The sequence below is a fragment of the Alosa sapidissima genome, chromosome 13, assembly GCF_018492685.1.
Source record: "Alosa sapidissima isolate fAloSap1 chromosome 13, fAloSap1.pri, whole genome shotgun sequence".
Lineage (NCBI taxonomy): Eukaryota > Metazoa > Chordata > Actinopteri > Clupeiformes > Clupeidae > Alosa > Alosa sapidissima.
This window is the reverse complement of record NC_055969.1, coordinates 11,972,798-11,999,806: the sequence shown is the minus strand read 5'-3', so window position 1 is coordinate 11,999,806 and position 27,009 is coordinate 11,972,798. Positions and strand designations below refer to the sequence as shown.

Genomic DNA, 27,009 nt, shown 5'->3' with positions numbered 1-27,009 from the left:
AGTGATCGCCAAGTTCTCCTCAGTGCCCATGCTGTGAGTGGCTATTCTAAGGGTTTACCTCTGGCATGGGCATCTCGCTGAAGAGGTCATCTTCACTGCCGTCCATCTCGTCCAGGGCTGGCAGGACGGTGGAAGCCTGGGGAGGAGGCCTGAAGAGAGGAGGCTGGAACGCCGGTTTGGGGGCCGGTCGGGGTGCAGTTCTCGGAGGTAGAGGCTTGGAGGCTTGTATGGGCTTGTCCTGCAGGGAACCATCACCATTATCATCATCATTATTAAAAAAATAAGTTTCAAAGGAGGAGAAAGGAGATACAACCACATGTTTTTATCCCTATATCTGTCTCTCGGTCTGTTTCTCTCTGTCTATCTGTCTCTCTCTCTTTCTTTCACTGTTGTATCGTATAAGTGGTAGATTTACGGCCTTTACGATCACAATGGAATGCCGACAGATGGAATGTGGTTCCGGAGAGGAAACTATGGATTTGTTTAGCTGGCGCACGGATCAGCATGGGTGTAGGGGCTTGGAAGAGGCAAGAGGGCCACAGATAGTGAGTCTGCATTTCACAGCATAATCCAAACTCATCTCGGAATTCCATGGGGACACCAGTGGAGCGGACTGGAATGGCTTTGGAATGCAGTGCTGAATCAAATGGGGAGCACATGAAAATCCATCTGTGGGTCCTTTTCTGAGGTGTGGGAGCCTCACAGATAGAAAGTTCATTTAATTCAGAACGGGCCAAGGCGCTGCCTACCACACTATGTGCCAAAAAAACAAACATTATGCTTTCTATTCCCTTCCTCAGACTCAGAACAGTGAGGTGCTTAGTAAAGGCTATTCCAAAGGAACTTCCACACTTGGAGTCAAACGCCAAAACTTCAGGGGGGGAAAACAACAATAACAACATGCTGAGCTGTATTCAAATGCTGTTGGCAGACCAGATCAATGGCATCGCAGACCAGATCAATATCAATCCACACCTACTGCTGATGCTTCCATCCTATCCTATCCCATTGCGCCAAGAAGGGAGAAAGGGCACTAAAGATTCCTCCTCAGACAGAGGGAACATCCAGAAACAATCCCAGAGGAAGGGAGAGGGGTGGGGAAGGGAGGGGTGGAAGACATGGGCAATGCCTTGACTCTACATCTGTGGCTGAGATGCGCTAAGAAAATAGGTCTGCAGTAATCAGTCTGAGAGGAGGCGCCAGATGTCGTGCTGGCCTTTAAAACCTCCCCTCTCTTAATGTAGGTTTTATGAGGTGACGACTAATCACGCCATTGGACGTTATGGATCGTCTTCTTCATGGAGAGACTGGTATTATGCATGCTGGAAAGTACGGAAAAAAAACAGGGATATCCCATTCCATGATTGGATTAATCCCCCATATAAAAAATGGAAACATGAATTCATGATGACATCACTGGGACAGGAAAAGACACGAGCGTGTCCCTTTGAAGTCTCTCCACTTACACTGTCTTATATACACTGATGAATTATTAGAATTACATTGCAGCATGTTCCTCTTCCTTGCAATGATCTTAGTGAATCATAATCAGAAAATGGGAGTCTTTAACACATGATCCTGTCAAAAATGTGGGTGGACACCCATACTTGACAAAGCAATGTTGCATTTCTGAAAAAAGTTTATATCTGGACAATCTAAACTTTGCTTGCACCAGCTCAAATGTATAATTGTGTGACGGCTTTAAGGCCGCTGTGGTTCTAGAAAATTCAGTACAAAAAATGGTACTTTCCAAAGAGCAGATGGTAGTATAGACAGACCAAAAGAACAAGACGATGCTGAATAAAAGCCAAGGTCACTAATCTCAATCAGTAAACCTATTAAATATTTAGGCTTACAGGATGCTGGCTCCCTCTGCTGGTCGTGAATGATCATTATTGTCCATGACAATTACATCTCTACAAATTCCTTTTTCTTGAGGTTTACTTGGAAAGAAGAGATACTACTGGGCTGCTATAGCCTGCCGTTGAGCTAAGTGGTACATGGAACGGATGAGCAGAATTTCCAGGACTCAATTTGCCTAACACTTAAGTAAATAACTTAAGTGCAGTCGCTCTGGGCATGTCTACTTCTCCCTTTATATAGGAAAAACAGATTAAAACTAAGAACTGTCTAAATAGACAGAGCCATCAAATGTGTTTGTGGAAAACTGAGTAAGTGGAAAATATAGGCTTGGTTACCTGTGGGGATTCTGAACAGGCTGCTAGTTATGAAATGCTGATCAATCTTACATGTTTATGATTTAGACCTATCTTGATAGGAGCACCTATGATGTAATGTGCAACTTAATTGTGACAAGTTAAATGTCAGGGATAACACTTTTGTCAGGGATGTTAGGGATAACACTTTTGTTAAGTACACTCAAATGAAGCCAGTTAACAGCAACCACATTGTTTAGTTTCAAAGCCAAACAACAAGTACCATTTTAAAAGATCACAGTCAAACGGCAAATCACAAACAGGGGTCAAATAGCAACAACCTCATTTTACGGGCATCTTGTCCAATGGCCGCTGTCTGGTTACAATCTATATGTCTGGTGTAGGATGTTGCTGCCCTCTACTGGTTAAGATTGACCATTGCTACCATTTACATCTTGTCTAATTCAAATTAGTTAAAATAGTGAACATACTGTAACTGTCTTGGTTAGAGACTTCATGGAAATGGCATATGCAAAGACACATGACCAAACACACAAATGTTTAGACTATCTTTGATGAGTGTTACATAGAGAAGCATGAATATAGACCCTTTCAACTGCATAAAAGGTTACACAGACATCAACATTGAGCTACCAGTAATTTGTAGAGCATTCATTTCAATTTCAAAGTATCTGCGTTGGTTTTGAATGTTTCAAACGGAAACCCTCTAGGAACGGGCCGGTTCACAAAACTATTTAAGACTAGTCTATAGTGTTAGACCAGTCTTAATTTCGCCCATATACTAGTCTAATGCAAGTTAGACTGTTTCACAAAAATAAAGACTGATTTACTTTTTTAGACCAAAATAATTAGACACCTTACCCTCAGGCTAGCTTAGGTCTTAGATACTATGTTATCTTGATTCCACAACTGATTTCAGTTGGAAATGTGTAACCTAGCCAAGTCTAGCCTATTCTTGCTGATCTAAAACAAATTAATTAAGGAAGACCTATACACTGTAGAGGATGAAAATACCACATCTGAAGTGTCATTTGTAAAAACATATGTGCCCTATTCATCTTGTTTCACCTAAAGCAAGCATGTTCTGCTTGGGTAAAATCGAGTTGAGTTGGTTAGATGTGGTTACTCAGGCAGCCATGTTTTTCATTTTGAAAAGAGTCTTACTTTATCCAGAATTCATTGCACTATAGTCCCACTTCAGATAGTCAAGAGCTAAACTGCTTTGTGCAACGGTTTAATTTAGATACCTATATGAAGTCTAACTATCTAGTCAAAGTCTATTTTTGTGAAACTAGCCCCAGATCGAAAGGGTCTGTAGAATCCAGTGGAGCCCACCTCTGGCTCGATCCAAGCAGGCTCATTCCTGGAGGCCTGGCTGCTGCTGCCGGCAGCTCCATGCGGGAGTCCCTCCCTCTGGAGCAGAGTCACGGTGAGGCGCATCAGGAAGGTGCTGATCTCCTCAGGCACTTGGGCTCGGATAGCCTTCACATCACTCAGGTCTGAAAAGGATACAGAGTTAGTGTCAACTGTGGAATTCAAAATGCACCTCACACAGAACTTTTCACCAAACCACAAATTCCATTTCAGGGCAATTCAGCGTGTGTGCTGCCTGTGATCTCAATTCGCCAAACATGACGTACAGTATACAAAGCATAGACAGTCTGTACACCTATTTGTCTGTTCTCCTCTGTGTCTTATTATGTTGCACTAATGTATGTCTTGATTGCAAGCAGCTGTGAGTGGTACTTGATGTTCAAGACAAATGTACTTCCTGGGGCCAATAAAGTTAAGGACCACACCAGGTTCACCCCAGGAACAATAACTATAAAGATAACTGCAACTATAACCATAAAAGTGTCCACACCGACCAACTATAAGGAAAGTCTCTCCTCGTGTTGATGAATGTGATGGCAAAATTTTGATGGATTCTGATTGGCTGTCAGCTTTTTATCGATCTCAAAACCGTTCTGAAAGTGATCCCCAACAATACCGTTCATGCCGTTGTCGTTATAGTTGATGTGTGGACATCTTCATTCATATTAGCTAGAACGATACTCTTCTGCTGTTATCGTTATAATTATCGTTCTTGGTGTGAACGGCCCTTTAATCTGATCTGTTGAGCAGGGAAGAGCAGAGATACTGTGTTGATACCTGAGTTGATGGGAGGGGAGGTGATGATGCGAGTGATGGCGGTGCGGACGTGGGATGTGAGGCCGGCTCTCTCCAAGTCCAGCGGGTGGTTGGCACTCAGGGCCTGCAGGAGGTGGCACTCCACCACCGAGAGGGGCAGGCTACGCAGGTCACACACCTGCCTCTGGGCACGTCAAAGGACACCACACACCCATACCAGTTAAGTTTCACAGTGGAACCCAAGGCTTAAGATAATTACCAACGGCTAGAAAGCTTGAACATTGCATTGTTTGCATTGTATACATTGTTTAGTGATAAAAGGTAGGTAGACCACAGCACAGCACTGTCCAATGGCTGGGAAATATAATATATATAAGATATTATATATATTTATTATCTTCTATATTTATATATAATATATATAAGACATACTGTATGTTTACAAACGTAGATAAACATGACATTCACATAGAAATATATTTGTGTTATTGATGTGAAATAACAGGAGAATTAGGCATTAGGCTAATTGATTTTGGCACAGACCCTTGGTATGCCTTTTTGAAATGCACATGTGACCAGGAACATCTATCCTTAACTTAGTGCTTCTCCTCTCCCAACCCTTCCATCGTCAGTCCACTAGCTTCTTAATACTAATTAACAGGCCTACAAAGATGTTGAAACAAACATGAAAGACCTCTCTCTTACCAGTGTTTTGCCCTCCAGTTGAAAGAGTTTGTAGGTGGTGAGCTGGCTGTCTGGCATAATGACGGGCGCAGCACTGCCCACTGAGGGACAAGTCTGGGCAGGAGCAGAAGATGCTGTTGTTGATGGGATGCTCATCTAGAAGGCAGATCACAGAATGACAGAAGCGGGGCTTTGGCAGAACTGAATGTACACAGGTAAAAAGTTAAGCGAGTGCAAGATGTGTGGATGATCATCATGCCTGACTTAAGCAATAAGCCCCGAGAGGCCGTAGGTTACGCTGATTCTACAACAGCTAAGGGGTTGTTAGGCACGACGCGCTAGCGAGCAAAGCAACAAGAAATGTAACGATTTATTCATAGATAATCATTCTTCCGCCAAGAAATATATTCCTCTATCTGAATGGTTGCCAAGCAACGTTGAGACGCAGCTAACTTTTGTATCAAGTTATGGTAGCGCAGTAATATAGAACGGAATGCGGTCAAGGTGTATGTTTGTGCTGGATATTACAACGGCATCGAATGTGATTCAGCCAATCACAATCAAGGACCGGGACTATCAGTTTTAGAACTCAACAATAAAGACCCCCTGAATGCAGTTTGCTTGCATAAAATTATTATGCAGATTTTACAACACCACACCAATAAACAGAGGTATGCAGTGGCTATTCAAAACAACGTAAAAATTATATGCAAGAAACTGACACTTTGAAATACTGGAGGTAGAAGTGCGTTTTTTTTCTAAAACCGGCTGATTTATGTTGTTCTGTCGGAGCATAGTATCGGTTTCAGTGAATATGATCAAAACAATCTTGCCAACTGCAGCTTTAACTCAAAACAGCTGTTAGGCTTGTGTCATTTTGATCTGCTCACTGCATATTTATTATATTACAATATAATATTCAGTATTCATTACTGAATGCTTAGCTGGAATTATGTTCTTCCCTATCATCCTATTTTAAACCAGGCCTACCTGTGGGCATGTAGTTAAGCTACAAGTTTTCAAACAGGAATAGCATGTTTGAACAGGCACTTTTCCTGGCCTGGTAAATTGTTGTTTTAAAATTCTGTGACTACTCCAGGATTTCCATGACCATGAAAGCTGTGCGCTGATTGTGTGATAGCTAAACCACCTTAGCAAGCTTGTAGTGACTAGTGGGAGAGCAGGCAGTAAAACAGGTATGTGTACCAGATTGTGCATCTGTGATAAGCACGGAAGTGAGTTAGCAGTACACTATGTTCAGATAAAGTGGCACAATGTCACAAAAGAACCTTGACCCACCAAGTTGTAAAGATGAGATCTACATATATGGACATACAAGGCATGGACTTCCGATATGATCATAACCAACGTGCAAAAAAAACTGAGAGGAAAAAAATCTAGCAAGCTATGTTTTCAGGTAAACAGGTAAAACAGGTCTCTCTCGTCATTCCTGGTACTTTCTCTGATTGGGGCGGTGAGGTGCTCGCTGGCGTACCTGGAGGCCGTGAGTCTTGCAGAACTGTACGATGGTGTGCAGCAGCGGCTGCAGCATGATGGACTTGGCCTCGCTCACCCCGTCCACTTGCTTCAGGCTCGCCGCTGTGCACGGCCTACAGGGCAGACACAACCGCAGCAGGTTGAAGGGAAAAGGAGATACATTGCTGCAGTGACCGCTATGTAATGAAGCTAGTGTATGTGAGGAAGACAGGAGCTGTGGAAGTTTGCTGACACTTTACAATTTCAAGGGGATTGACCTAATTGTTTGCAGTACATAATGACACCTTCTGCCGTTTAAAAACATTAAACAATCACATATCATTAGAATAGCTAACTGATCATTTGGATGCATCACACTAAAATAACATTGGGAGACTGCAGACTTTAAAAGTTATGTCAATCTGATATACTAAGCAACATGTGAAGAGTTTGGTTCCAAAACGCTATATCTCAGTTTTTAAAAACATTAAAAAGTCAGGCTATTTAATTGTGTATTTCAGGTAATATCAAATTGAAGTTGTGTTGTTTTGATTGATTTGCAGATAAATCAAATAACAATACCCCTTTACAGTTCTACTGAAATAACTTGGAGAACAAAATGTAAAACAATATTTATGAAAATTCATTAAATGGTGGAACCAAACTCTTCATGTATACACTGCAGGTCTTTCTGGTGCATACTATACCTGGTCTTTGCCATGTCCAAGAGGATCTTGTTGGTAGCTAGTATGGCAGGTGGGATATCCCTAAGACTAGCCAGCTTCTGTCGCTCATAAACCAGCTTACCATACAGCTCAGTCTGAAGGGCACAAAAGGGAAGCATTACTGAGCTGACGAGTGTATTGGTGTAATTTTCAAATTTCTTAAGACTTGATGATAACTGTGGTTAACAGTGGTTTTCTACCACATTTCTAAGTTTACAGTGCTGTGTATCTTCTTCTCATGCTGCTTAAATGGTCAAACCCTAATATGACTCACTATGTTGCTAGAGATCAGATAAATGCTGAATATTTCCCACAGGCCTCTAGGTGCCATCTGAATCAATGTGCTTGGGTAGTATCCAGCACAGGTTTCCAAACAACTGAGCCTACAGGCCTTCACTCAGACAAAATCCCTCCAGATATGCTCCCACTATCAGTCCACTGCATCATTACAGTTATTAGCCTGCCACCATCTAAACATGCGGGTTTGAGAAAGATATATTAAAGATATTAAATAAAGCTATTTTGAGCTCAAATGGCAATCAAAAGACACCTCTCCGGAAGCATGAAGACTTGTCTTCTCATCAAAAGTCCTTTAAGCAGACATAGAATGGGAGACAGTTTTCACCTAGGCTTTGCTAAATAAGGAGAGATCGGTGCATGGCCACAGAACTACCAAGTACCTGAAACACGGCTGTTTCCTCCATATGCGAATCTCAGAAACTTTGAAATTACCACTAAAAAAACGGGCCAAGAGTGTGACAGACACAAGACAGAGTGTGATGTGGAACACAGACTGTGACACAAACACCCTTCTGATCACCGCCCCCTTTTCATATTGCGTTACCACTTCGAGTTGAGATTTAGGTAGGAGTTGCTGGAGCCTGTTATAAGCTGTATTATCAAGTACTTGTAACACCTAGTCCTACCAAACAATCTGGTAATAAATGTAGTCATGATACTCTAGAGAACCTTCCTCCCTGATCACTCCAACAGGATGGCTACACAAAGACTTCTACACTATCTTATACATTTCAGCAATGTTATTATTATTATTTTTTTTAAAGTTGTCTAATGCAAAAAGACAATGTCATGTTGGGCGAGAGCAAAATGTTGTTGAGCCAGTTTGAGGTGAATATTTCAACACTGCAGCAACTCCTCTGCTAGGGGGAAATAAATAGCTGTGTGAAAATTCAGAGGCAACCTCTTCATGACTAGTCTAGTCAAGTCAAGTCATGTCAGTTTTATTTGTATAGCTCATTTAACATGCACAGAGTGCAACCCAAAGCGCTCCACACACAAGACATTGACACACAAGACAAAAGATGCCGGAAGATGCCAACACACGTATGAGTGCATGAGAACTGATGAACGGTCATATACAATCATATCAATAAAGAAGTATGAGCTGGCAGCCAAACATCCTGTGCACTCACTGAGTACAATTTTCAGACTTAATAAATGCTCCCACCCTTCTCCCTTCCTGTGCCAGGCATTGTAAGCCGCACTTGTCCTACTATCAAATCTTCTCAAACAGAAATCATATTCATGGGTTTCAACACTGTGGACATGTTTGGACTTTTACTGAACGAAAGTGACACCGACACCCCTTCACTGTGTCCAGTACTGAAGTTTCAACATGGCACGCACGCAAGTGTCAACAAGAATAGGTCCGGACCCGATCCGTTCATTTTCGAATTCTAGGGGTGCAATGAGTTCTGAGAGAGGTCTGGTTCCCAGGCTATATACTTTACTGTTTTGCTCTGAAAAAGTGATGGATGGATGGATGGATGGATGGATGGATAGATAGATAGATACTTTATTGATCCCCAAGGGGAAATTCAGGTGACGCTACCTGAAGCTCCAGATCTCTGGCAGAAACAGGCGGAGGCTGGGGTTTGGGGGCTGGGTGGGCCACGGGTCTGGAGAGCGTCCTGCGTGGAGATACACCATAAGACCAAAGAGGACAGACCGTTAACTAACAGACCGGAAAATCCAGTGGGCCAAAGACATTAAAACCGATTAGATTAGTTGAAGGTTAAAGGCTACAGGTAAGCAGGTACTGTATGCATGCGAGCGTGAAATGACCACAACAAAGATTTCCACTCCTGGCCAAACAGATGCACAGCAATTTAAGTCACAAAGAATAAGCACCAATTTAAAAACATTGATTGAAATGAGCTATCCACTCTTCTTTCATTGTTAAAGCATCACTAAAGCACTTTTCCTCTGTAGCACGCACGGTATTTGTTTATCCAGCACCAGCTTTGCAAATAGCGATGTCCACAGACACGGTAGAGTATGTTGCATGATTTTATTGATGTATTGCGACATCAGAAGTAAGTCTAATTTGTAGTTTCTTATGTCTCATTCCACCGAACTACAGATCCGCGCTACCCGATCTGGCAAACTTACATAGTGCGGTTATAGCCGATACAGGGACACAAAGCGAATGCAGAAGTGCCGTTCACCGTGGTACGAGTTGATGAACCACTGAAACGATTTTGGAAACATTATTTCAAGGTACAAAAAAACTCTTTGGTGTTGCTTCAAATGGAAGCCCCTTTGCCATCACTTTAGATCTGACAGAATCTCACAAGAAAGTACATGTATTTGGTTGCATCACTGAATGGATTTGGGTGCATTTTTGCGGTAAAGGGGTTACAGATTTAAAAGCAGTAAACTTCAAAGTGTTCAATAACTTATTAGTGGCATCTCATGTGCAATTGTGCAGCGTTATTACCTGGAGGAATCGCCCACTTTATTAACAGGCGGACTGGATGCAGTCCTGGAAAATATACCGGCCCTCTGAAACAGTAAAGAGTGGGTTTCCTTGTGCACTATATTATTAAAATACTATAAACAACAGTATAAACATGAGCACAACAGACCATACACATGTAAAACACATACCTGAGGAGATTCTGATGCAACGGTTGGCGACTGGCTCCTAATGTTTGTTGTCTCAGTATTTTGTCTACAAAAACACATAATCTGATTTAAAGGAGAATTCCGGTGTGATATTGACCTAAAGTGTATCGAAACATGATACCGAGTGTGAACGTATGTCTCATAGCCCATCTCGGCTTGTCCCCTGCACTCCAAAATCTGGCGCTAGTTAGCCGATGCTACCAACATCTTTTTCAATAGTGGTGCTTCGGCATCGGGCTAGCCATGCAAATAAATCACTGTTTTACACCCATTTACGAGGCTCAATGTATCTCCACACTTCATTGGTAGACTTCCGAGGGCCCTGACATTTAAAACGAGACATTGAGAACTTTGAAAAAGCACTGGTAGTTTACTTACAAGACGATTTATACAGACAGTATCTTCACGAAGTTTAGCGTTTGCAGCCATCTTGAATTTAGTCACGATAAGTCGAGCAATGAGTAAGAATGAACAGCTATGATAAGGGATCAGATTCCAAAAACAATTCAGTGGAAATGCATGGATTCCAGTTGCTGCTACTGGAAGAAACTGGAATCCATGCATTTCCACTGAATTATTTTTGGAACAGAGTACGGGCACCCAGCACCTCTCTAAGAAGAAAAAGTTAAGATCAGATTCACAAGAGACTGCAAATGTATATTACAAATGACTTTGAAGATGAAAAATGAAAACCAACTACAATGGCAAGCTAGCACCTCTACATGACTTGAAACTTGAGGGTGGGGGATTATCTTATTCTCCAAAGCAAAGGTTGTCTTTCCACCTTTGTTTTCCAAACATCAAATGGGCAACATTATAAGAAAAATAGAGGGAGATACTGCATGAGTTTAGTCCTTGTGATGTGTGATGGCCCTCTCTTTTATGTCTCTAAAGTGTAACCCTAAGAAAGAGGAAACTGACAAAACCCATGCATCATGTGTCTCTGACAACAGACAGAGTCTAAACATATATTTAAACAGAGAGTCTAAACACATTATTTAAAGGAACACAATAAAAGAATTGATATCTATGCCCCTTGGCGTGCTGGGTGCTGGGTGCCCGTACTTAGTCATAAACTGACTAAAAGGGTCATTATCCTACATAATCAACAACTTTAACTTGTGTAATATCAAGCAGATCAGACACTCATTAGCAATGTCAGAGACTTCATTCTACGTATTATTATAAAAGTCTGTGTAGCATCAGAATGAGTTTGAAGCCGTTATTTTATGGCAAAAGAAAGAACTGCATTGTGTTCCTGAGACTGCCTTCAGTGCCTCCACTTGGTTTCGGTACTCCTACGCAGGAAGGGGCGTTACCTAGGAGCCGAGGCCCTGACATGCAGATCCTGATTGGGCTGAAGCAGGAGGGTTCTCTGGCTGGCGACCTTTGCTTTGCTGTACCATGTCCTGCCCTGGCCATGAGAACAACACACAGGCAGGGTCAATTATGTTAAACCATCAGTTTAGCCAACAGGCATTGTAAAGAGACACCAAAAATTTCAATTTTAACGTTTGTAAAACTGTACATTGTGAGCAAATATCAACTGAGGACATTACATATAGCCATGAGGGTGAGTGCCAAGTGCATAACTTAAAGCAAACAATGTCCATGCATTCCCTGCAATGCCTTGAGAGAGTCACCTTGGGGGTGATTTTGCAGAGGGTGGTGAACTTGTTGTAGCCGGAGCACTCTGCCAGGTAGCTCTCGAGGACCAGGGCACGGCCCAGCGCTTTCCACCAGGCCTCAGGCACAGTCTTCCCTGCACCGAACAGAGGAAGCCGTCTGTACTTTTCTGGAACTTTCTGTGCAGTCTGAATCCAGCAACGGACAAAAAAAAAAAAAAAAAAAAACACTTCTTGCTAAGAATTTAGAAAACACTTCCCCTAAGGAATTCCTCTAAGGCAACCTTCTTATTTGGTAAATACATGTGTGAACTTCCCACAGTAACATTTTAAACTATGTTGTCAGGCAATCACATGATTGGCTCCTTGTGTTCTGATTGGATGCTCATGAAAAGTTACCCAGTGAAGATTAATGATCTCCAGGAAAAATGTCATATGATTTGATGAATTATACACCTCTCCTGTACGTTTACTTTGTTTTCTTTGTGTGCTCATCTCTGTACGTATTGTTCCCCTGTAAAAGAGTGTTATGTGTTCAAATCTGTGAGGAGAGGTGAATGGTATGTCAAGGTCATGTTTATCTGAGGCTTCTGCCTCAAACAGTAACTAAGAGCCTGGTGGGGGATGGCACTCTCACTGTTACCAGGGTGATGGAGTTACCACCAGATGAGCACCTGCACTTGGGCCTTGAGGAATGGGGAAGCCTTTAAATTCCTGACACTGACTCTCACCACGTACAAGGCTATGTTCTCTATTATGACTGGTTATCTCAAATATTAGTCCAGACTGGTTTGGGTATGGATAAGGGAGATAGTGTCGGAAAATTCTGGAAGATTCCTATGTGAAAGGGTAATGTTTAGAAGGATGAAGAGACTTTGTAATTTCTGGATGTGCTGGATAACAATGTAAACTATAGAACATGGCTCAGAAATATTGCCCAGGAACATTGCTCACACAGTTGCCCTGCATATCAGAACTTTGGGGGAAATACCTGCTAAATGAAATTAATGAACAGTAACCGCTTATGCATATGATGATGAAGTATAATGTAATAATTGTAACTGAATAATTGAATTAAGATAGTATGACAGTACTTACAGAGCCTCGGAGAAAGAGGATGGGGACAGTCACCCCAAAACGTTCCCCAAGAGAATCAATTGCACCCAGTAACTGGAAGGCGCCTTCACCAAAGTCTTGCATGCTTTGCTCAGAGTCAGCCTTGCTGGGACTGAGAACTGACCTGGTAGAGCTACAGAAATAACCCAAGAGTCATTTTACAGACAACCACATTAAGAGATCGATCAATCACAACACAAGTTGTGGGACTATTTAAAACACCAGCAAGAAAAGCTCTGGGTCACATAGATAATATGCATGACAGGGACTTAATATCAATATAGGTAAATTCTTACTGTATTATATTCAACTTCTCCTAATAGCACAGCATTTGTCTTTCCTTTAAAAAGGTCTATACTAGACACAGAATGGCTCAACAATGAAAGACCTTATATTGCTGGAGAGCATGTTTCCTCAAATGCATTTGCAATAGCTCTTCAGGACAACAATCACAGTATTGTCTACATGGCCATATTTGCTTCCTGTCTGACACGGTAACCCATATTTAATCATTCACACCTGCTAGTAACTCATTTACACACCCCAATTTACAGTTGTCACAGCACTTGTTGGTCCCCAAGATCCCTGACGTAACTTTCCGTAGCTGCTTGTCTTCAAAATGGGACAGAATCAGCCTTCAAGGAGAGAAATGGCATCAGAGTTAGACAGAGTTTACACAAATAAATAAATCCCTTTAGTTTACATTATTGGGCAATAAATCAATGAGAGGATGAAAAGAAAGGCCATGATAGATCTGGTGGAGAACATCCAGGCTATTCTGCGTTGGAAAGTGGTTTGTATACAGAGACCTTTGGCCTTAACAAAATGGAACGCTCTGTATATACAAAGCCTTCCCCCAAAACAAACAATATAACTAACACACAAACAAAAATATGTTGCTCTCTATTCAAAGCACATGCTATAATCAAAGCAAACATTAACATAAGGGGCACAATCAACCTACTTTCTTCTACATCTAGTTGAGTTCAGATACTTCTCCATCTTGGCCATCATCTGCATTTTATAAATCCTCATTTTATCACTGTTGGTCTGGTTTAGCAGAAATCTGTTAAGAGGACAAGAAAACAGGGACTTGAGTAATACCGTACAATCCTTTGCGGATAACCTTTGGTTCACCTCTGATGGCCATTCAAAACCCTATTCAAAACAGTGTTTTGGAAATCCATTTTTCAGACGCCTGATTTGAATATGAGAACATGTTAGGAGGACAAAGAATATTTTCATTCATTGCACACTGCAATAATTCCTCTTCACCGACAAGCAAATAAGCTTCACCCAGAAATATGGGCTCATATTGTGAGTCTGAATGACTACACAGCAGCTTATTACTATGCAATCAAAAAACAACAATATCATTAATCTGTAGTAGCTACTGACAGATTATTAATCGGTAACATTTGACTATGAGTGTGCATCACCTGTTCAAGGCCATGTCCTGAGGTGCCCACAACACATGACATGCAGCTGGTAGGCCATCTCTTCCCGCTCTTCCGATTTCTTGGTAGTAGGACTCCATCTCTTTAGGCGCCCCGTAGTGGATGACTTTGCGGATGTCAGCCTTGTTAATGCCCATACCAAAAGCCACAGTGGCAACGATGCACTGGAAGAAAAAAACCCATGAGGACTTCATGTGCATAAAGCAGGTGGATATTATGTGCAACGGTACAGTCTCCTGGGTAGCCTTGTGGTGGAAAAGATGCAAACGATGATGCAATTTGCAAATTGGGATGCAAAAGAGAACATTGATAACGTCTGTCTATGATGCCAAAGTCATACAAGGCTACAAGGACATGTTCTTATTTCCCAATGGGGAATCACTGTGAAAATAAAGTAAATTGTGTGTTAAAGAAAAAGGACAGTGGCTTAGGGTGTTCTTCAGATTGTTGCATATTAAACATAATAATATCATAAAACTTAACTCATCTCTCTAAATATTGGTGTAGATATATATACACACATCAATAGTAAATTGTGTTTTTTAATTATACACAGGAGGTGTCAAATGCCTTGTAAGGGATTTCCCGCAGTGGCCAAACAACAGTTAACCATACGCCTTAAAACTAAACAACTTGTACATTAGATACTACTACAACATCAAAAGCAAACCAAAGCAGCAAACACAAACCATGCAGCCTTTGTTAAGTAGGCTTTGCTAGCTAGTGTTTATGCCCTGCTGATGCAGGCTCTATATATATATATCGGGTGGCAAGCCAGCTACATAAATCATAAAAGAGTAAAACAAAATGAAAATCAAATAAAGTACATTCATACAGGTGAGTGGTGAATGATATTTTGTATTTTCGGTTCCCGTAGCTCTATCTGAGAGACCTACCTGGATCTCGTCTCTCATGAAGCGGTGCTGAGTTTCTCTTCTCTGTTGGATCTGGAGCCCGGCGTGGTAGACTCCACAGCGGATCTCTAGCTTTGTGAGCTCGGCCGCTACCCGTTCGGCCAACTTTTTAGCAGCACAGTATACGATGGCAGGGCCCTCAAACTCATATCCACCCCTTAAAACATACAAACAGTTACACACACATACACTCTTATCAAATACTCTAGAAATCCAGGACAACAATCACCTACAAATGCATGATTATAACAACACGGCTAGCATGGAATACCAACAGCTACCAACCCGTTCTTCTTGTTAAGGAGAGGCTTGAAGTCCTGGAAGATGTTGCTGGACTTTCGGTTGACGTCCAGATAAAGGTTGGGTCGATCAAATGTGGTGCAGGTGATGATGGGATCCTTCAGGTGGAGACACTTGACGATGTCCTCACGTATAGAAGGGCTGGCCGTGGCAGTGAGAGCCACTATGGGAACCTGAATGAAAAGTATCCTAAACTGACTAAACAATATTTAACTGAACCCAAAGATTGAAGCGTGTGTGTGTGTGTGTGTGTGTGTGTGTGTGTGTGTGTGTGTGTGTGTGTGTGTGTGTGTGTGTGTGTGTGTGTGTGTGTGTGATTACATGAGAAAAACAGACATACATTCCGAAGAGCCTTCTTGAGCTTTCCCAGGTTCCTGTAAGCATTTCTGAAGTCATGTCCCCACTGAGATATACAGTGGGCTTCATCAATGGCTACCAGTGAAAGGCCTAGAAACGGGAAATGAACAACCATCCCTGAAATACTACTGATATTAATTTGACCCATCTATTTAGTTTATCTTCCATCATTGACACACTGATCATACAGAGTACATGGTCATGTCAAACTACTGCAAAAGAAATTAGTCCAAAAGCATACAACTCAGCACTTACCAATGGTGTTGTTGAGGTGTTCCAGGAGCGGTATATTTCCTGAACAGAATTCTGGAGTCATATACACCACTCGAAAGTGTCCCCTGAAAAATGTGTTCAGAGCATTGGTGTGCATGTTATGTGATTAATGAAATGTTTGTTTTGAAATAAAATGATACAGGTTACTTACTTTCTTAAGTCAGCGGAAACATCATTTTTCTGGGCTGATCCAAGATAACAAGATGGAATGTTGGACATTCTGTAAGAAAGGTGATTTCATTTGATCACTGTAAAAACACAGCTTTATTGGCACTTCAAAAAACACTGCTTGAAATTTTACATTTATTAATTTAGCAGTCCCAAGGAGAGAAAAAAAGGTAGTGCATGGCAAGTTCATGTTAGGTGTGTTGGGTTGTTAGTTGTGTTAGGAGAGAAGGTAGTCTCGGAAGAGTTGGTTCTTCAAGAGTTTCTTGAAGATAGAGAGGGGTGTCCCTGCTCTGGTAGCATTTAGTAGGTTGATCTACCAACGGGGGAACTACAAATTAAAGTGTAAGTTCAGTGTAAATTGGCCCATAGCCTTGTTGTATAAGCTCACCACATGCAGCCCATCGGAAAAAGAATGAGACAATTTGGGACAACGCAGGACAAGTTATGGACAGGCAGCTTAAAGCAGACCCATGGGGCATCAAAACGGAAACTGAAAGTAACTCCCCACTGCCCCAATGAGTCTGCTTTAAGCTGCCTGTCCATAACTTGGCCTACGTTGTCCCAAATTGTCTCATTCTTTTTCCGATGGGCTGCATGTGGTAAGCTTATACAATTTTGTATAACATACCGCTGTCAAGGAAAATGGGTTTTGTGCCTCTGATTCACATCTTTCATATCACTCCACAAGTAGTCCAGTCACTTCTTGCAATGGAAGCTCATTCAAAAGTGAAAGCAGATGGTTGATCAGCTGTGTTCTAAAGAATGTTTGATTCAAGTTCACCGTGTGTTACGAGCTATTTGTTTCTTAGCAAAAGCCACGACGAAACGGTAACAAATAAATGTAAAGTAATATCATGTGGAGTTTAATTGTTCGTTTTGGCAAGTAGCCATGTAATAAGCGGGATAATGTATAGAACGTCATTTATTATCTGAAAATAAATCCCTTCAGAACAAAGCAAGACCCCTCCGCTGGTGCGTCAGGGTCCTGTTCACCCTGTAGGGACTTATTTTCCGAAAACGACCGGTGTTCTAAACATTATCCCTTACATAGCCATAGGGGATTTGCACACCTGTGAAGTAGCTCCAGTTTTTTGGCCATATCACACTTAATTCGCCAAACTTGTGAAGTTTAAATTAATGCAATGCAATGTTGATTAATCAGAGCTGTAAAATACAGTTCAGAACGTTCAGAACTAGCAACATTGTAGCATATGAAGGAGGTGGCTTTTAGCTAGTTACATTCATGGTTACATGGCATAAAATCGCAATGTTTCAAAGCTAAGGTTCATCAGAATCCTGGGATACGCCCACTTGACAACAAGATCGATGGAACAACTGGCCTTTAGCCATAGCAACAACCCATTTAGAACTAGTAACGGCAGTTTGTCCTGCAAGTTGAGAAATGAGTTGATATGCGGCGGAAAGAAGTAGTTCTACAAACAAGACAGATTTAGTGATTAAAACGTTTAAATTATAACAAATTAATAAGCAAATTAACAAACACAGAGTTTGTGAGTTTCTGCAGCCAACAGCCAGGGATAGGCTACATGTATTTCTGATACATGTATAAGTATTTTAAATACAAAATAGTATGCTGTCATTTGTATTTTATTGAAGAAAATGGCTTCGTATTTTGTATCAAAATACTTTATAGGTGTGTACTTTTGTAGTTGTAGTGACATCGTAAAAGTGCAAAACAATGAATGCAGCCTCTGACTGGTGCTGACTTGAAATTTGCCTAGAGTTGTTGTGATCAGAACATTGAGATTCAGGAAGATGATCCAGTGCATGATGAGTAATGTGTAGGTGGCTCACACACACACCAACCTCAAGTTTCTTGAGAACTTTAATCAAATGTTAGTGTCATATCACACATGTTAGTGTCATATCTGAATCACCCAAAGGATCGAACCTCCGTTTGACAAAGCTCCGCATATACTCCGGAGGTTACATCTGAAAGCAGCTTCTGATATAGCATTTAGGCTATGAGATGTAACAGGCAAGTCAGCATATTGATCTGTTACCCTGGCCCCTGCCTAGAGCCGGCCCTGTTTGAATGCGCATGTCTTTCTGTGAACCGAACGCTGTGTCATCCATTATCCCTTACTTAAGTAAGTGGGAGCAGACCCAGCACTTTGCAGGCAAGCATTTAGTGACTTGAATTTGATGGGGCCAGCTAAGGGTAGCCAGAAGATCTCAACGCACAGTGGGGTATCATATGCCCTTTTTGGTTTCACCACACAAGCCGGGAGGCCCGTTAGGAGGACATTACAGTAGTCGAAGCAAGACAGAACCATGGTCTGTACCAAGAGCTGGGTGGCATGTTGGGTTAGGTATGGTCTGATTTTTCTTATATTGAATAGTGTGAAGTGGTATGACTGGGCAACAGAGTCAGAAAGCAAGGAAAACCATAAATAACTAAAATAATATAATGTCAAGTCAGAAAACAAGTGTTCCTTTAGTAGACAAGTGGACTTTGCAGAATCAGAATTACAATCTGTTTGGCTCTTTAATGATACTATAGCATGGACTACCTGTCTAAGAGACAGAAGAGAGAGAGAGAGAGAGAGAGAGAGAGAGAGAGAGAGAGAGAGAGAGAGAGAGAGAGAGAGAGAGAGAGAGAGAGAGAGAGAGAGAGAGAGAGATTAAGAGGGATCACCCACTGGAGCTGCAGCACCTGATCCTCCATAAGAGCGATGAGGGGAGAAATGACCACACTGACATTCCCACACAGCACTGGGGGGTACTGGAAGCACAGACTCTTCCCATAACCTTCACAAAAAACAAGCTGGATCAGTCTGCACATTTAGCAAACATGGAGACACACCTAATTGTAGTTCACAAGTCGTAGACTACTTAAAATTTAATCAGTTACATGTTTTATTTATGTTTTAGCCACCATTTAAATTAATGTGCACCAGCTAGGTATACATCAAGAATTTGCTGCTTCTATCAATTAAGTGATTAGGCAAATCTATAGAATGCAAGATCAAAACACTATTTAATTGATCATAATCACAGCAATGAACAGTCATAGAGTCTTGGCAAATATATACATTGAGGATTAGTGTCATTCTGTAGTGTCCAATGAACATCGCAATGCACACGCAAACCATTGTGAAATAATAATAAATAAAACCTCTTACCAGTTGCCATGACAACTAGATTATCCCTTCTTTCTCTGAGAACAGAATGGATCACTTTCCATTGTACACTAAGAAAAAAAAAATAATTCCATATACTTCAAAAAGAATGTTTTCAGGTCAGTAGCTTGAAACCTTGTGAAGAACACCAGATTAAAGGAGAAGTCCAGCGAGTTTTCACATAGATCTCCGTGTCCAAAGGTCACCGTGCACTGTCGATACGAAGACAGAAAAAAAAAAAACGAGCCAGGCAGCTACAGCGCTACACTCTGGCGGCATGTCCGTGAGCCTCAATGTACATGCCCCCAGAGTGTAGTGCTGTAGCTGCATGGCTGCGTTAGCTGCGGGCTATAGCAACTCGAGCTAGGTAAAACCGATTGTTTTCGTTTTTTTATACAGACAGTACTCAGTGACCTCGAGAAACGGAGATCTATGTGAAAACTTGCCAGATTTCCGCTTTAAACTCTGTGCTTACGGTTTGAAACTGTGATGTCCAAAATACATCTTAAGACATTTAACTTGCTCAGGGGTGGGCTGAGGAAGTGTCGGATCTATGTGTGGAAAGACAAACACGACAAACACAATATGACAAACAGCCCTATTAGTAATGTAATCAAATATTGTCATACATTTGCATGAAAGAGAAATTATATTGGCCTCAGTTTTGCATGACTAAGGTTATAAAGGCTCCTAAAACAATGTTGCTTTGGTCTTTTGGGTGCATGAGCAGGATCAGGATGAGCGTGCTTGGGTGCAAGACAATTTCTCATCTCCAGATCAAACTTCAGCATGAGACTACTTACATTGTTTATCATAATTTATAGTTAAACAGGAATTCAGTACTTTGTGCATTGGTACAATTATCTAATGCTCTAATTTTCTATGTTCTTCAGTGTATTTTTGCAATACATTTGGTGATGTCATGTTAAAGCAGTTTGTGCATTTTCACTGGACTTTTCTGCAAAGTGAATATCTTGGGCAGTTACTAGATTATCTATAATTCACATATACATACACACATAAACCTGAATTTAATGATGAAACAATCCACCTACAGTATCTACAACACCATACATTAGACATGGTTACCATCTGCACACTGCTGCTTTAAAACATGGTACAGGATGTGTTTGAAATATTGGACACACAAATAAATGCTTCATGATCCCAACTGAGAAAAATGAAAGCACTGTAATCACCAAATCCCTCCTCCTCTTCCTCTTCAATGTCTTCGTCATCTTCCTCTATGGCCAAACATTCTTCCTGGGATTGTTTCTGACCATGGCATGTCACAGTGTTTCCATTATTCAGCTTCTCCATTTCCTCCACACACTGTGAAGGAAATACCGGAAGTTGATAAGGCCACAAACTCAAAAAGAAACAATACATGTGGGAGGTGGAACAGTAACTTCTTCACCAAAGGTTGTATCTCGTGAGGAAACCTCATGATCCATACCAAGTAATTATTGCAATTAAAGTAACACAATGTACGAATTACCCTTTTAGTCCATTTTCAACATACTGGATACTAGGGCTTCACAATTATCGCAATAAGTAATCACAATATGAACTAATGCAATTATTACCTAATCGCAAAGCTACAAATAATCATGCACAGCTAATTTTGTCACATTTCTGACTTTTATATATTAATTTCATCGTCCTTGATTGTGCCATTTCGGGTGGGTGTGCGTAGTGCTTGACGGGCACAGAAATTCTGATTAGTGAGCTTCATAGTCCATTGCGGGCGCTGTGCTTCTTGTGCACTGACCGTGCTCACCAGTCAGGCGCGGCACAAATTGAAGAGACATTTGGAACATCGATATGCCATATATGTCAGAAAAATCACAATGAGATATTTTCGCCAAATCGTGCAGCCCTACTGGTTACACATTCACACAAAGGTGAACGTTTGCAAACGATTGTAAACAGTTTTCCATTTGCCTGGAGTCTGCGGAGGTAGTTCTCCGCGAACATACAGTGGAACTGGACATGAGCTTGATGAAGGCAACAATGCAATTACCGTTAAAATGAAATGTTAACACCAAATCGTTCAAATGTAACTGTTCAAAGAAAACATGTTCACCACGAACGTTCGCCACTGTTTGAACGCACCTCAGGTATCCGATTTCTTTAAAACTGACAAAAAGGGTCATACTACTACCCGCAACAATGTTACATGGAGCATTATCAGGCCAGAGTTACATGTCAGAGACTCCTCTTTCCATATTGTAAGTCAGTGTAGCATCAAAATTAGTTTGAAGCTGTTATTTCAAGGTAAATGACTACATATTGTTGTTTTATTTCTATTTCAGAATTCAAAGCAAAACAAAGGGAGTGCCCCAGGGTAATGTCAGGCCATCTATAAAATATGACACAGTACCTGCAGCATTTCATTTTCCAAGTCTTCATCACTTTCGACCTCGCAGGAAAAGTCAGAGGACGTATTCAGTGAAGTTTTCTTCGAAGTAGCACAATGGAAACATGTTACTTTTACAATGACAATAAAAAAGCAAGACTCAAGTTGAAACATGAATAATTTTTTCTGCTCTAATTGTACCAAAAACACACCCATCTGCCAATAAAGGGTTGCAAAAAAATTGTTCGCTGTGATGATAAAGTGTAGATACTTTATATATATGCCAGTGGCAGCTGTCAACATTGTATGTTACAGTATGTAGAGATATGTCAGAAGTTACAGCTGAAAGATGTTTGATACGAATTTAGGTTGGGTACATGAAACAAACATACATACAAACAAACAAACAAGCAACCTTGAAGTCCAGGGTGGACTGCTCTTCCAACTCTTCTTGTTTGGCCTGCATCTCTATCATCTGCAGTTCAAACTCCGAGATGTCCAAGGACATGATGCAATCTTTAGAGGCACTTTTCCAGTCGTTAATCCTGTTGCAGTCCTCAATGTGTGTTGTGTCTCTCATAGGGCCTCTGTCATTCCCACTGTGATGATCTTCGGATGGGGACTGTCTTTGATCAGGCAAAATGGGGCAAGTGGTGGAAGAATCATGGGGCTTGGGCTGTACATTTTCGGCCGATATGCTGTTCACCAGTATCTCCTCTCTTAAGGCCTCAAGTCTCTGAGATACTTCCTCTATCAGTTCCTCAGTTCTGCAGCAAATTAATTATGAGTTATTAATTATAACCAGTTGGGACTATACAGTTAAACCCAAAAAGTTTCATGCCCCTGGCAAATATCAATGTACCACAATCTGATTCTGAGTTTAATTTCCGTTCAATTAAAAGAAGAAAAAAAATATTATTAATACAATCTCAATTTTTACTACCTTATTACAGCCCCATTGTTTTTTTACACAATACCTTTGCTCTTTGAGAATACTTTTCGGTCCAAAACCAAGTTGCTTCGAGGAATCATGTGGTACAAACCTGCTTGTGCAAGGTGCTCCTGGAGGAATGCAGTCAGTGAGACAACTGAGGTTCTTGGCCAATTGAGAGAGTTTGCCTTTGAGATCGCTCTGACCCTTCCACTCTCCTAACAGAACAATAAACAGATGGAGCTCTTGGCAGATGCATTAGTTTAAACAAACAGTGAAATAAGAAATGCAAGAGGAGCTTACCTTGAATAATGCTCTCCAGCTTTTGATGAATGATCAGGCCAGCCTAAGAAAACAATACTTTCATGAGCTGAACTTTGGAGGACATATGCATAAAAGAGTGCTTCTTGGCCAATCACACTGGACCTAGTAAAGAGTTTGCCATAACTATTTTGCAATGACTATGCTAGGGGTCTAGGGGTGCTACTTAATTAGATAATGAATAACAAAATACTGTCATTATTTACTACTCAAATGAGTAGGCTACACAAGCTCAAAGTCATTACACTGAATTGCATGAAGACACATGTATTAAAGGGGTGGTTCAGGATTTTGGACATAGGACCTAATTTCCAAGTAAGCAAGTGTGATATTTATCAGTGGAGACCGTTTTCAACACGTTTCATCCAGTCCTTCTAATTGCAGAGTTCGCAGGGGCTAGGCTAGTGCAAGTCAACGGTATGTGTTAGCCTGCCACTAAAAACAGTCTTACCCACTTCAAAGTACACCAAATAAATTATAACGGCAGACTATTGATGAAAATGTCTGTGTTGATAGTTTTATTTCTAACATTATTCTATCCTTGCATTTCAACGATCGCATTACATTTTGAGGGACTAGAATTATACTTGCTCCGGTTAGTAGTACTGCGCCGAAAAGTAAACAGTAAAGCGCACTCCAATGGGGATACCTAGTAGTAGCCTTGGTAATATCAGTCTGCCGCTGAGTTGCTTGAATGACTACTACCAACTTTAGGGAACAAAATATAACTATTGCAACGCGATGCAAGGGTAGTTGTATTTCTTATACTATTCTATCAACACAGACATTTACATCGATTGTCTGGAATTTGCCTCGGGTGTACTTTGGAGTGGGTAAGACTGCTTACTTGGAAAAGAGGTCCTATGTCCAAAATCCTGAACCACCCCTTTAAATAACAGGCACTGATTTACAAACAGTATGAATGTATCGACTGCAAGAAAATGTACTGAGATCATCTTCGTCATCCATAACAGGGCATAGTGAGTGAGGATTAAATTCAAATGAATAATACAATAATGTTGCTCAGTTTCTGAACCTTTACTGGCACATGGGAGTGTACATGTGACATGGGGGCTCAAGATCTTGCCTCCAGAGTGTAGCACTGTAGCTGCCCTGCAGCTCTAGCTGTTTGCTGCAGCAACTTGAGCTAGGTACTAACAGTATTCGGGGACCTTGAGAAACAGAGATCTATGTGAAAAATTGTTGGAATTCTCCTTTAACAGTTATCAAGGTCATGGTGCATCTGTATAATAGAAACATCTTACATAAGCATCAGTGGCAGCATATCTCTTCTGGTCTTCAGTGAGCTCAAATTCATCCCACTGGCTACAGCGGACACCCTTTTCTTTGAAGAGCTGCTTCCTGAAGAGGTGCTTGACTAGTCCATCCAGGCTCCACTTCTCCATGCACCTCAGCTGTAAGGACCAAACCACTTCAATACATAAAGCAATAGGACATCCACATGCAGAACCCAAAGGACAAAAATCCCAGCCATAATTACCTACATTTATTATTTATAAGTGACATTGTGTGGCATATAAATCAGGAGGACAGCTACATTGGTCACCATTGGTTTTTATCATTTTTTAACAAAAAAAGTTTTTATATCTGCAAAGATCAAACCTTTTCATTAGCCAGATCAGAGAGCTCTACAAAGTTGCGCAGTTTGATATCAAAATCAGACAGCAACTTCCACATGTCTCCTTCTATTCCGACCCCGACCTTCTTAAGTGTCTCATCCTCCAAAAGCATTTTTAGGCCAGGGGGAAATCCTAGGAGCAAGAAATTACATATTGGATGAAAATCATACTGTTGAAAATCTATCTGTGTCAACACAATCGTGTAAATCAAAGATTCTAAAACTGATAGTTCCGGTCCTTGATTGTGATTGGCTAAATAACGTTCGATGCCGTTGTAAAATGCAGCATAAACATACACCTTGATCGCATTTCGTTCTATATTACTGCACTACCATAACTTGATACAAAAGTTAAAGTAGCTGCGTCTCGACGTTGCTTGGCAACCATTCAGATAGAGGAAATATATTTCTTGGTGGAAGAATGATTATTTAGGAATAACTCTGCTAGCGCGTCGTGCCTAACAACGCCCCTTAGCTGTTGTAGAATCAGTGTAACCTACGGCCTCTCGGGGCTTATTGCTTAAAGGGACACCAGGCAAGCCTGATGCTTTTTCTCTACGAAACTCCCCCTCGCTCGGTCTGAAGCTCTTTTCCTTTTCTTTGCGTCTTCCGTCAAGGGTTTTCGCTGCTTCTTCGCCGGTTCTGCCATTATACACACGTTTGCAACAATATCTAGCGTTTCGTTAGCCTGCCTCTGTGCTGTAAACTGATCCTGCTTCGGTCGGCGGGTAGGATACACCGAACTTGCAAGTGGGATATTCTTTCTACAGGCAGTAGGGGCGGGCGAGAGACCCTTCATTCGCCCCGTAATGAGTCATTTAACCATATACCGACTTACGAAGATGATTAATTAACACAAAAACGTTGCCTGGTGTCCCTTTAATTCTAGAGCTCTGTTGGTGTAAATAACACCAATGTTACAACGAAAATGAAGAATACTGATAGAGATAAGCTCCACAGATTTGGTGATACCCTAAAAGGGCATTTACTTGCATTGTATAGGTCAGGGCTATTCAACTTCCGTACCAAGTGGGCCAGACAGATACGATATGACTGCAATTGTGGCTAGTTGAAACCGATCAAGGCTGTCAACTCTTCAGCTTGGAGTGAGATGTATTAATAGAGAATCAGTGCACGCAGAAAATGTCCCCCCCGTCAGTCTGCCACCAATATATAAGCGATCGAAGATTATTACGACCAATGCATCGGAGCAGGTGATGAGCCACAGAAACATTTTAACGGGCCAAATCTGGCCTGAGGGCCGCTATTTGAATAGGCCTGGTATAGGTCTTTATCCTGTTTAACATCTTAGCCGGTACATATAGCAGGTATAGACGCGGTAGGTACTAGTAATACCTTTTATACTATGGTATATATATATATATTATATATATATATATATATATATTATATAAGGTATACTATGCAGGTTTAGATATTTTGAGTGTAGAGCTCCCTCTAGAGTCGCGATGTATTGATATGTTACTCTGCTATTGGAAATAGCAAACATCTCGCGACTTATCCCCCCTGTACAGTACACAATGCAAATGCTTTTGTTGTGGAGGTGAAGGATTAACATAAGGCAAAAACTATCTCCAAAGAGCTATATCTACTGACAAGGTAATGCTTCACGATTCTCACGAGATTTGGCAGGGACTCGCTACGTCTATGCTGTATAGCTATGCTAGGTGAACGATTTGCCTATTACAAGTTCGTTTACCATCAAATTGGCTTCGTAAAGGTGTAAATCTTGCATAGCGTAGCGTGCCTTTAAATCAGCAATCACCTGTCTTCTTGACAGTTTTTTTAGAATTTCAATAGAATGCACTATGCACTAAAGGCAAACAGCAGAGACTGTATGTTTGGAAACTCAGTCGAACCTGACATGGAAGACAAGTGAAACAGATAACACTTCTGCTCAGAGGCACACAGCTGGACCATGGCCACTTTCTTGGTTTTCCCCTTGGTGAAGGAGGGGGGCCATTCCAGATCGAAGCCTATAGCAGAGCCAGGGGGAAGGCATGACCTGGAAAAATATTCAACAAATACATAAGTCATCATTCACTATACATGAGTCACATCACATTCACCAAAACAAAATGTCAGAATAGCAAAACACAAAATGAATCATATGACAGTAAGCAATAACACTTGACAGCATACCTTAAATCCTCTGACAGAAATGAACTGTCATTTTTCTCCTGACTGTATATGATAGTTCCTGTGAACTCCAGAAAAGGTAGATCAGGCTCAAGGACATTCTTCTTGTAGGGACCACTCTGGTGT

The 27,009-nt window shown here is 41.2% G+C and overlaps 1 protein-coding gene across 2 annotated transcripts in view; it reads right to left on the bottom strand.

Moving 5' to 3' along the window:
- wrn (WRN RecQ like helicase) overlaps positions 1 to 27,009 on the bottom strand; it is a 35,777-nt gene that overhangs the window by 7,451 nt on the left and 1,317 nt on the right. For both annotated transcript variants that reach the window (XM_042060686.1, XM_042060685.1), the window contains exons 3-34: positions 26,887 to 27,002; positions 26,604 to 26,749; positions 24,708 to 24,856; positions 24,350 to 24,499; positions 23,067 to 23,109; positions 22,876 to 22,981; positions 22,248 to 22,599; positions 21,857 to 21,934; positions 20,673 to 20,805; positions 19,949 to 20,024; positions 19,477 to 19,544; positions 18,994 to 19,102; positions 16,314 to 16,382; positions 16,145 to 16,227; positions 15,873 to 15,979; positions 15,518 to 15,705; positions 15,215 to 15,389; positions 14,301 to 14,482; positions 13,826 to 13,927; positions 13,404 to 13,496; positions 12,844 to 12,994; positions 11,764 to 11,934; positions 11,440 to 11,534; positions 10,103 to 10,166; positions 9,933 to 9,997; positions 9,045 to 9,123; positions 7,175 to 7,287; positions 6,487 to 6,601; positions 5,013 to 5,147; positions 4,329 to 4,491; positions 3,513 to 3,676; positions 59 to 238 (exon numbers count right to left, since the gene is read on the bottom strand). In XM_042060686.1, the coding sequence (XP_041916620.1) occupies positions 59 to 238; positions 3,513 to 3,676; positions 4,329 to 4,491; positions 5,013 to 5,147; positions 6,487 to 6,601; positions 7,175 to 7,287; positions 9,045 to 9,123; positions 9,933 to 9,997; positions 10,103 to 10,166; positions 11,440 to 11,534; positions 11,764 to 11,934; positions 12,844 to 12,994; positions 13,404 to 13,496; positions 13,826 to 13,927; positions 14,301 to 14,482; positions 15,215 to 15,389; positions 15,518 to 15,705; positions 15,873 to 15,979; positions 16,145 to 16,227; positions 16,314 to 16,382; positions 18,994 to 19,102; positions 19,477 to 19,544; positions 19,949 to 20,024; positions 20,673 to 20,805; positions 21,857 to 21,934; positions 22,248 to 22,599; positions 22,876 to 22,981; positions 23,067 to 23,109; positions 24,350 to 24,499; positions 24,708 to 24,856; positions 26,604 to 26,749; positions 26,887 to 27,002 (4,020 nt within the window). The remainder of the gene's footprint in view (positions 1 to 58; positions 239 to 3,512; positions 3,677 to 4,328; positions 4,492 to 5,012; positions 5,148 to 6,486; positions 6,602 to 7,174; positions 7,288 to 9,044; positions 9,124 to 9,932; positions 9,998 to 10,102; positions 10,167 to 11,439; positions 11,535 to 11,763; positions 11,935 to 12,843; positions 12,995 to 13,403; positions 13,497 to 13,825; positions 13,928 to 14,300; positions 14,483 to 15,214; positions 15,390 to 15,517; positions 15,706 to 15,872; positions 15,980 to 16,144; positions 16,228 to 16,313; positions 16,383 to 18,993; positions 19,103 to 19,476; positions 19,545 to 19,948; positions 20,025 to 20,672; positions 20,806 to 21,856; positions 21,935 to 22,247; positions 22,600 to 22,875; positions 22,982 to 23,066; positions 23,110 to 24,349; positions 24,500 to 24,707; positions 24,857 to 26,603; positions 26,750 to 26,886; positions 27,003 to 27,009) is intronic.